The sequence below is a fragment of the Trifolium pratense genome, linkage group LG1 (assembly GCF_020283565.1).
Source record: "Trifolium pratense cultivar HEN17-A07 linkage group LG1, ARS_RC_1.1, whole genome shotgun sequence".
Taxonomy (NCBI): domain Eukaryota; kingdom Viridiplantae; phylum Streptophyta; class Magnoliopsida; order Fabales; family Fabaceae; genus Trifolium; species Trifolium pratense.
Genome location: NC_060059.1, coordinates 34573112 through 34584898, shown reverse-complemented (window position 1 = coordinate 34584898; position 11787 = coordinate 34573112). Strand labels below are relative to the sequence as shown.

Here is an 11787-nt window from a genome sequence, read left to right as displayed (position 1 = left end):
TTGATTAATAAAATTCAATCAACTACTGATTCAACCAATAACTAAGTCGTCAATGATGCAGATTCAAAAACATAAATATTTCTGTTACTTTAATTTTGTCACATTATTTATAAATATGAGTATACCATTTTATTTTATGGTATTAACTTGAATATTTAATATATTATAATAATTTAAATGAATAAATATTTTTATTTTAGTAAAAAAAATGAACAGCCAATGCCAAAACATAAATAATAGTAATAATAACAAACACTACTACACAAACTTTTTTCCTCTTTTAATTATGTAAAAAAAAAAAGGCTTCATTGTCATTTCCAATTTTTTTTCCTCTACACAATTACTAATACTACTACACAAACTTTTGAACATTACTACCCAAACTGATTTTTCTTAAAAAGTATACAAATGGTTGATAGAAAGGGAACCATTTCTAGATATAATTTGACTTAGCTTATTCTAGCTTTCCCCTGTTTTCCTCTGTTATGTCTCCCATACAATGTTACATTCTCTCTTTTGAGTTCCTTGAATTGAAAGTTACATCATCTTTGAATTTCTAGTAGGGGGACATTTCAATGTATCAAATTTTTCTCAAATTCCCAAATATGTGGAAACTTGGAATGACAATATTTGTTGGTGAAATAACTAGTTAGTAGTGATACTTGATCCTTCTCCAATCTAAAAAATCTCCTCCTTGTGATTTCCATGCATGTTTAATATCTTCCAAAGTAGAATATGTATTTTACAAACCAAGGAGAATGTAGTAGAGAAGAGTAATTGGAAGGGCTATCAACATTCCAAAAATAACCCTGCAATTAATTTATTATAAAAAATGAGTCTATATTATTTGTATATTATACTAGTATTCTTTGCGTCAAAAAATATAAACAAAAATAGGTCAGCAAAAATTAATGTATCTGGTTTAAATTTTATACCAAATACATGAATTTTTGTTGACCAATTTTTGTTTTATAATTTGGAACGGAGAAAGTATAAATAAGGAGGTTGGTTTGCTTACGCTGTACTAAGAATGGCTGGATGGACATTGTACTCTTTTGCAAACACAAATGGAACAATCCCTTGTGGAAGTGCAGCCTATTTTTAACCAAAAGTTAGCAATCTCATAATTTTGCTTCATTATTAATTAATTTTTGTGATAGGAATCATTCTTAATATGATAAGCAAAAAAAAACTGAAATACCAAAGAAGCAGAGAAAGTGAGAAATGCTTAGGACACATGTTTATCAAAAAAAAAATTATTAGTTAAAATTCACATGTTACGTCAAATTTATGTGGGATTCACATAATTTAGTACGACATATTTGAATTCAAACTAATAAAATCAAGTGCATTGAAAAGAACAGCCGAAGAATATATCGATAACATTTCTCCATTTTATGAGTTTTTCATAAGTTTGTGTTGATAAAGGTATATTATAATATTTGAAGCACCACCATCATACACTAAATTTAGACATTTCTTCTTATAAAGATTCAAATATATTAATTTTATGCGAACACTAAATATCGCCATATTATGAGAGTCTGATTCCTTTCTACAAATTCAAACTTCATTTGGTCATAACATTTTTTTTCTCTATTATTTTTGTTAAGACAAATAAATATGCATGATGAGAATAGTAAAAGTAGCAAATTAACCTGAACAATGGCAACATGTAGGAGAGTGCCACGGAGGCCAACGGCGATAGAAGCAGCTGCCATAACAGCTGGACCAGTAAGAAATCTAATGGCCATTGCAAATGAAGCAATAGAATTCCCACATGCAATTATCTTGGGTTGAAGGGCCATGAACAAACCTAAAAAAAAATAAACAAATATCATCAATTCCAAATACCATATATAACTAAACCATATAAAAAATAAGAAAAATAAATAAAATAATAGTGGAATTGTTTCATCTGTTGTAACTAAAGTTCAGTTGGTGGCCGTATGTTGGAGCGCTAGTTCGAACTCGCATGATTTTCTACTTTACACTTATCAGTTATTCACTATTTTTTACCGGAGTATGTATATGTGTGAGTGCTCAAATTAATATCTTTGTTAATTTGAATTTGTGCCCATATATAGGACTTTGGTGATTCCATTATTTGAACCACTGACTGACTATGGTTAATTAGGGTGGCAGTGAGTGACCAGTACAACCAATGTCGTTGTCCATTGTGTCTGGAGAAGAAGGTAACGTTGTTTAAAATAGGGTCCCATATGTCGGGGACATTATGCTCAACAAGTGAACAATATCATTTATATATTTAGTACTTTATTTACTTTATAGTAGTAACAAACAAACATCACCATAATACTAATGGATGGCTATGAGTTGTTTACATGCTTTGCCCCAAATCCATACTTTTTAGTTTTTCACATATTCATACCTACCCACCCATATTCAATCATGTCATGTAGTATGTGGGATTGCACAACTCAATTCACTTTAGTACTACTAGGCACTAGCCCTTTTTTCATAATTATCATCGCAGTTTTTGTTCAGTAAGATCAGATTTTGAGCTTATAGTTATAATTTATTTGTTATAAGCTATCTGTTATAAATTATCTTATTAGTTATTCGTTATTTTTTATCAAACTGAACTATAATAGTTTTACAAAAAGATGTGACATAAGTACTTATTTTTAATCTAAACTTATTAAGGAATTATTTTAGGAGAATTTAGGATTTGCAACAACTCACCTAAGCTGAACATAGCCATTCCAAGACCAGCATCAGACAGTATGGAAATTGATTTCTCTATTATTTTTGGCATATGAACATCCCACCTGCATGTAAATGACCAATTAATAACAGTTATATAACTAATTTATTATAATAATACAAAATAATGAAGAAAAAAACAGCTATTGCCAATTTAGCAATTAAATTATACAATCCAAATTATTATTATTTTTATTAATTGTTGACTTTTTTATAATACCTACCTAAAGGAAACAAGGGACCATATGAGACCAATGAGACTTGAATAAGTGTTGGGATTACGGATAAGCTTCCTCCAAACCATAATAAGTATGAGTCGGGTCATGACGCTCGCCGGAGGCATAAGTTTTCCGACACCGGAATCAGCAACTCCGGTAGCTTTAGGGTGAATCTCTGCCGTTGAATTCGAGTCCAACTTATTAGGCCCATTGGGCCCTTCTCCGACTTGTTCTCCTCCCTTAACTCCATTGAACTTGAAATTCTCTTCCCCACCAAGTTCACCTTCTTGACCACCTTCAATTTTACCCAAATTACAAACTCATCATTATATAAATAACATTTATTCAAAAAAAAAAAATTAAAACTTAAATAACCATATTAATATATTTAACAAGAATTATTTAATTGCACATGCCTTTTTTTATTATTTATTAATATTTAACGTTTAATCAAAGACTAATCAATGTCATAGGTCATGTCCCTCGGAGCGTACTAGGATTAGTCGTAGAATAGTAGATCAAAAGAATTTTTTTTTGTCTAGTAGCCTAGTGACTAAAAATTCCACCTTAAAAGTGAATAATGGAGTGTCCGGGGTTCGAACCCCGGCTCCTGCATAATATATGCAATGTTTCTACTAACTAAGTTAAGCTCAGTGAGACGTAAATCAAAAGAATTTATTATTAAATTAACTAATCTATATTAGAATTAACTTATTTAATCTAATAACTAAGAATATTATATCTTAGTTGTTAGATTAATTCAACAAGGGAGATGTAATCAAAGAGATTGCACTAATTAAACGGTTGTAACTTGTAATTATAATTAGTCATAATTAAGGTTTCAACTGTCTAAGTGCAATTTAGAATGTTGATTTTGAGAAAAGGGGACAGATGAATCTAATTGTTAGTACCTTTGTTATTGGTTTCACCATTTTGATTATGTTCATCAGGAACCACCATCCTGATCTCTTTAGCACCCTCCTCCGATTGTTCCGAATTTCGGAATGCATTGAGACCAGCACTTTCCGAAACCGGCGAAGCACTTGAGCTCCACACAAACATATGCAATTCCTTAGCATCCTGAGAGCCCTTTGTCTGCAATGAAACTTGTTGCTGTGGCTGCACCAAATTTTGGCTCTGACTTTTCACAGTTTTAGTAGTAGAGGAGAATTCCGGATTAGGCACCGGATACGAAGCAGGCGCAGTTTGTGCCGGATAAAACCCAAATCTAGGAGAACTTCCACCTTGTTCTTCGAAATTTGACGGTCTAGGAGTCGGTCCTCGAGACGAAGACTGAACTGAATACAAATCATTAGTACCAAAATTGGAATGCCTTGGTTGATAGCCCATCATGGAGTAAAACTCCTGATGGTTAAAATTTGACCCTCTTGGCGTGGAGCTGAGACTGTAAATCTCAGCTCCAGTCAAATTTGACGGTCGTGGAGTATTCATCATGAATGACCTCCGCGACGCGTTAGATTTCCTAACGGTAACATGTAACTTCCCATCATCACCAACAGATGCATCAGTCTCAAGAAAATCCCTTCCGTCTAACGACATAACATCCGAATCAACTTTAAACGAAACAATCGAAGCTGCAGTTTCCGGAAACTGTTCCATGATTAAAAGCTTAGCACCACGATACTCAAAAAGAAAGAGTAAAAGTGTGTACCAAATGATACACTGAAGAACCACAACTTGAACCATTAAACTTCCAGAGTAATCACCATACATAGCAATTAACAAAGGAATTCCCATAACCAAAGTATTTGGAAGTGTTGATAATGAGAAAATTGTTATCATCCATTCTAAATTACCATTTTTAGTGAACATTGTCCATAGCGAAAGCGCGATTAGCATGATGATTTTCTGAAGTGTGTCTGCTGCTATGAATCTGAAGTTCATTTGGTATGGATTGTTGGTTGAGATAAAGTGAAAAGAAAGAAGAGGGACGGCGAAAACCGCGACAAATCGGTTTATACCGGAACATTGATCGGGCGAAAAAATCTTCCACCAACGGACAGAACCGTAGGCTAAGATCATAGCAACATATAATGGAACAACTGCTGTTAAGACAGTGTATAGATCTTTTAGTGTTATCATTTTTGGTTTTTTTTTTTTTTTGTGGTTTTTTTTAGTGAAGGTTGAAAGAAAACGGTTGGTTAGTTAGTTAAGTTGAAGTAGGAAGTGATTTGTGTGACTCATTCTCTGCAAAAATTTGATGACTATAGACTGTAGTAGTAGTAGTACTTGTACTGGTTTGTTTGAGAGATTAAGATTAAGATGAGGGTATAGAAAGAGAAGGTGTGTCAGAGAAAGTAGGGGATAGTGAGAGTGAGTGTGTGAGTGAATTTGTGATTGTAGAGTACAAATTAAGGTGTGACTTGCATAGTATATTTAGGGTATATATATAAGCACAAATGAATATTTCATGTATTTTATTAGTACTTTTTCTGTTAGATTAAAGGAATGTTTAGGCACATTCACAATTTTGATTTTTTCTTTGTCCATTTTTGTTATTCACTTGATTCCATATGAATTATTCATATATTTTTTTTTTATTATATTTTTTTTCATATATAAAAATAAATGTTGATATATAAGATGCGGTTGAATTTATTTCAATGAATATTTTAAAAATATCAATTTTTTTATAATTTACTAATATACTAAAGATATTGTTAATTATCAAAATTATGTATTAAAATATGTGAAACAATCAACTGAATCACTTATTTGAGGCGTAGGTAAAACTTTATGTTTATGTGTTTAAGCACTAAGTTTTTGGTTTTGTGACCATGCAAGACTAGTTCCTCCACTAAATAGTAGTATATGGATAAAATGATTCAAATTAAATATCTTTTAACTTACTTAATTACACAACATTAAAAATTTTAAGTGAGAGTTTTATCGTCCGTTATGATTCTAACTAACCGATTACTATTTACATTTGCAGACAGATGTATACAATTTGCACACAAAATTAGTTAGATATCTCCGGGACCGGGGGTAACTACTAGACTAATTTTACAAAGTAAGTTTTTGACAAAATTTCATAATGCAATTGATTCTTTTTTTTTTTAAGGAATTAACAATGATTTACCCTAAGGATTTATAAGGTGTGTCAACCTAATTGACATTCCTTCTATTTTCTTTGATGTCATTATGCATTTATGCTCTTAATTTTTCTTTAAAAAAAATTACACTTTTAATCTCTTTTATTTTAAAAGTTTATGAAATATGGTCATATCACCAATTATGTCACGTAGACTTATAAAAAAAATTATGGTTCACATAGATAATTTAATTTCTTGTTTTTTTTATTAAAATATTTGGGAGTCAATGATATATTAGAGATATAAATTAAAATGAGATTATGGTTTCAAGAGAAGAAAAATTAGTTTTTTTGGGTTAAAAATGTGATATTTTAATTGGTTAATTTGAAGTCCATGAGGCGTTAACTTAGGGTATGTTTGGTAAAAATAAGCTATAAGCTAGCTGATAGCTGAAAAACTGGTTAATTGAAATTAAAGTGTTTGGTAAAATTAGCTTTTAAAGTGGTTAATAAATATAAAATGACATAATTGATAGTGAGTAGTTTCTTTTTAAGAGTGAGTAGTTATTAAATTAAAGGGTAAAATGGAATAAAGTGTAAAAAACTATAAGCTATAAGTTCAAATGCTACTTGAAATAGCATCTGAAAAAAAGCTATAAGCTAGTAAAAAAAGTTTGTTACCAAATACCTCTAATTTTTTAAAACAAGCTTATAAGCTTATATAATAAGCTAGCTTATTTGTGTTACCAAACATACCCTTAGTGGTAATTAAGTTTTACAAATAGCACAAACCAGATGAACCAAAATTGTAATTAAGTTTTTTTTTTTAATTAGTTTGTTTATTTTAATTTTACAATATCTATATTATTTAAATTATATAAATTTCAGTCTCGATTTTATGTTGCATGGTTTTTCAAAAAAAATTGTATTGGTAAAGACAAACTTATACGGAAAAAAATATTCTAGATAAAATTGGTTGTTATACGTTTTCAGCTTAAAATAAGTAAAATAGAAGTGTTTAACGTTTAACTTAAAAAATAATACTAGCAACACACTATTTAACAAACACACTCCAACACACTCTTTTTTATTGGTTAAAATTCACATGGGTCCCATAAAAAATGTGGACCCATATAACTTTTATGGGATCCATATAAATTTTAATCAATAAAAAAAAGTGTGTTAGAGTGTGTTTGTTAAAGAGTGTGTTGTTAGTACTCCTCTAACTTAAAATTATAGTAGTATAATAATTAAGTGTAATTTATAGCTTAGTTTGGTGAAGAGGAACAAGAGGGGACCAGGGAAGAGTGAGCCCATGAGGTTGGGCCCAGGGTAGGGTACCCGTGTGAATTGGGTTAGGAAGTGACCGCATGCTATGGTTTTGTTAACCTACATAGGTTAAGGATACATTGAAAAGGTTGCTAGTGTGGGGTTATTTTGGGAATTGGGATTTTAGCACATTTTTCAGTCCAAACACTTAAATGGTTAAACTAGTATAAAACACTATTTAGTTATGCTATAAAATTATTCGTCATTGTAAGATTATTGTCTGGTGTATAATAGATATAATTCTAATATTTATTAGTAACAAATTATTACTAAGCTTAACTATACTTTCATTTCGAAACATATAGATCTCGTAGAAATTATTAACAAAAATAGTGGCCCGGATTATTTATGATTCCTTGCTTATGATAGTTATGCTATTTCTCGACCTTCCACACCATAACCAGACTCCTTAGTTTGCACTGATTCTAATTCTGGAGAATTGACTTTTAAAGATGCGTATTCGTGTGATATGCAGTCCTCTCAATGTAAATTGTAAAGGTTGGACCAAAATCATTTGGAAACTTTTTATTCCTCATGCACAATGTTATCGCCATTGATGATAACTCTATAAAAGATGTTTCAATGTTGTCTCTTGTTGTATCCTTTGTGTTTGTGGTAGTAGTTATGAAACTGCTACTCATTTGTTCTTGCGTTGCTCATTCATAATGCAGCAGTGGAACTGATTATCTTCTTTGTCAAGCATGCTTTTTGATCTCTCAAATTTTGATTCTCTACTTTACATGTGTAACAAATGTTTGATTCCTCGATTACATGATTTTATAATTGCAGCTATTGCCAATATTTTTGTCATGGGAGGATGACAATCAACATCGAAATACTTGACAATAAAAAATTCTTTTATGAATGAAAATATGTAACCTTTGAAATAATGAGTTGCTTGATGAATAAGACTCTTCACATGAATTATATCACAAAAAAATGAGAGAAATATCATTAAATCTGACATTAAATATAATATATATAATATCTCATGTAATTGTAAAAGTGTACCAAAAACATGAGAGATAAAATTATATTATCTCTATTGCACATCAAATACATTGTTATCTCTATCATGTCTTGATCTTTGATGACCATCAAAGAGAACCTAAAAGTTTATGCTTAGAATTTATCATATATGCGGTAGTCTTTTTTTAATTTTCTTTAAGTCATAGGACAAACTTTAGATAGATTTACAAATTATATCATACTTTTAAAGATGCAAAAGATTCTTAAAATGAGTCTTCATAGTTCATATAGTAACATGTGAGACAAGAACCCTCATATTTTTTAAAACAAATCAAACTTTTTTTTTTTAAGGATAAAACAAATCAAACTTATTTTACGAAAACTTTGTGATTGAGTTTAGCCTACTTTCACTCCTATATTTTTTTTAGAACAAAAGACTTATCTCATTTCATGATATAAATATGGAAACTGGCTAAATATGGAACCGCCTTGGTAAGTCTATGAGTAGTTTCATTTGTTTGTCTCCGAATGAACTTAATATTTGTATTCACAAGAGCAGTGGCTAGTAATCTTCTACATTAATCTCTAATAATAGCACCAAGATAGATCAGAAACATAGTTTTTATTACTATAAAGACTATACACCACACCCGCTTGCAATCGACCTCAAAATCCATGTCACGTATCCGTAGCTCGTCAACCCACTTTAAAGCATGTAACAAACTGATGGCTTCACCTACCTCCACCTCCATAATAGCTGTTATCCACTCAATTCATGCAAGCACAAATCTTTCTTGATGTTCCTTGTACAAATATACTGCCCACCTTGTTAAGAGAGTGCTAAAACGAAGCATCAACAATATTACATTTATACTTTCACTCCTATATATTTTATCATATGTTTGGTTTGTAGCTTAAAACTTTGATTCTTGCTAGGATCTATTAATTAATAAGCACATGAAACTGTTGACGCTATTTAAATAATGATAATTGACGAGAATTGTACATAAAACAAAATCTAATTAGTTTAGTCCCAAAAAAAAACCTAATGTTTTAGGAAAATGTCTTATTTTAAAATTTTGATGTCTCTAAAACAAACGGATTTAAAGACATGTCTTATTTTTTCTATAGATATTTTATTATTTAATTAGTGGGACGCAATACTAAATTTGAGGAAGCATGTTCATTTATTTATAAGAAGGATGGGAAACATTCAATATTTATCATGTGGGCTTTATAGTCTTTTGTCAAAGAGAGCTCACATTGATTAAGCTATACTTACTTTATGTAAAAAAGAAAAATTTGACAATACTTTATGTAAAATAATTGGCCTTTACGTAAAGCAATTGTTTTTGAAAGGGACGTAAAGCAAATTAGAAACTGCAAAAACATGAACGAATGTCATTTATAGAAACCCCGGTGATTTTCCAATAATAGATATAGATATTCTTTCTACTACAGTAGTAATTATTAAACAACTTTATTACATTGTCAAAAAAAAAAATCTTTATGCTTAGTGGCACGTGATATTGATGATTTATTTACTTTAATCATCAAGTTGTTAGAAAAAATCTGATAATCCGAAGTTTGGTCGGATGCAGTGGCGATTTCAGGAATGTTAGAGAGCCTAGGCAAAATTTTGGAGGGAATTTTATCAACTAAATATGAGTCAAATAAGGGGATGAAATATAACATACCAATAGTGTACTACATAAAACTAGGAGGCAAATTCTTTTTCCGAGACTTCTTTGCGGTGAAGGTTCTGATAATATCAACATCATCAAGTGACTTGAATATCTCCCGCTCGGTGTAACATATCATCAAGTCATTGAACCACTCATCGTTGATCTTGTTGCGCAATTTAGTCTTAATAATCTTCATTGCGGAAAAAGCCCTTTCAACAGATACTGTCGACACCGGTAATATCAAAGCCAACTCAATAAGTCTGTAGACCAATGAAAATACAAAATGTTTATCAGTTTGAACCATCTTCATAGCCAAACTTTGGTAGTTCTTTTGTTTTATTATAAAATATAAAAAAAATTAAAAATTGGCAGCCTAGGCACGTGCCTGGCATGCCTGGTGGTGAAATCGCCACTAGTCGGATGTAACTAAAGTCTGACAAAAAATTATTTCATATAAAAATTAAACTTGAGTTTTTTCATAATGATCCATCATTTTATTAATTTCAGTAACCACTTGACTTCAATCACTTTGTTGAATTAAGTGTGACTATTACTTATAAATAAGTGACTATTACAAAAAGTGGAGGGACTAAACTTGAGTTCATATTGAAGATCACATATTTGAGTTCGAAGATGAATTGATGATTCAATTAATGAAGTCATGAGTTTAATTAGTGATGAAATATTTGAGTATTAACTTGTCACAAGAATAATTAAAAGTGTATAAAAGAGGCTAACCAAAGTTGTATAGATTAAGGGTAACCATCGGTTAGTGGCATTTTAGACCCACATGTTTGGTTAGGCCAAATTATAGAGTCAAAGAAAGGAATCAGAGACATGCATGTGCTGGATAAAAGCAATGGGTTAAAGGTCTTCTTCAAATACACCAAATTAATGGTCCAAATGCTTATAAAGTTGAGTTGTTCAATCGTGGCTCCTTTTTCCCTTTCTATTTTTGAAGTAAGCAAGTACTACTATAAAGTTGAGTTATATAGTGATCATCATAGTCAAAATAAGTGACCTTGCCTTCCCCATTGAACCCTCCCTAAAAGCACCACCCTCATATATATGAGATTGGATTGGATTTCAATGCAGTTATGCAGTTGGTAAGTTTGAGAATTCAGATTTCAACCTCGAATTTTAAGATGTTAATTATATTTGACTATATATTGAATTTGTCTGAAGATCTCAATTGAATTATATTGATTAGACGATTTTGAGATGTTAATTACACGTGACTATATATTGTTATGAATGGGCTTAATCCAATTCCATATTTCATCTAACAATGTGGTAATTAAGGTTTCTAGTCTACATCATGATTTTCAAAAATAAAAATGTAGTCTTAGTACATTGCATTTAATCAAAAGGTTTGGGGTATATATATGAATCAATTGATTGAAAAGTATGACCTATCTTATGTGAGAAAAGATGCAATCTAAATGGCATAATGAAAACGCTTGCAAATTGGATAAGGAAGAATTCTTCTATGGTTCCAAATTAATTCCTCGACTCTAACCCACCTCCTATAGAAAACCTTGTACACTTTATTGGGCCTATTTAAAAAGCCTGGGATGAGCACAACTATTTGAACCTCCACCTTTTGCTACAACCTTGTTTTTAATTTTTGAAATGCCCATTTTTTATACTTTCACTTCGGAGCGCTATTTACTCAAGATGTGGTGATATTTATGCTCGATCGTAAACTTTCAAACAATTCATTTGGATGCATGCATTAAAAAGAAATAAAAAATTGAACACCAAAATCATTACATGCTATAAATACCAACCTAATTATAAGTTA

At 30.8% G+C, this 11787-nt stretch overlaps 1 protein-coding gene across 1 annotated transcript; it reads right to left on the bottom strand.

The window, feature by feature from the left end:
* Window positions 1-259: 259 nt before the first annotated feature.
* LOC123902563 (auxin efflux carrier component 3-like) lies at window positions 260-5362 on the bottom strand. The gene is made up of 6 exons (XM_045952330.1): window positions 3857-5362; window positions 2952-3240; window positions 2707-2792; window positions 1659-1816; window positions 1019-1095; window positions 260-809 (listed from the first exon to the last, which is right to left on the bottom strand). The coding sequence occupies exons 1-6, from the start codon at window positions 5046-5048 to the stop codon at window positions 743-745; spliced, it is 1869 nt and encodes a 622-aa protein (XP_045808286.1). The 5' UTR covers window positions 5049-5362; the 3' UTR covers window positions 260-742.
* Window positions 5363-11787: the final 6425 nt, after the last annotated feature.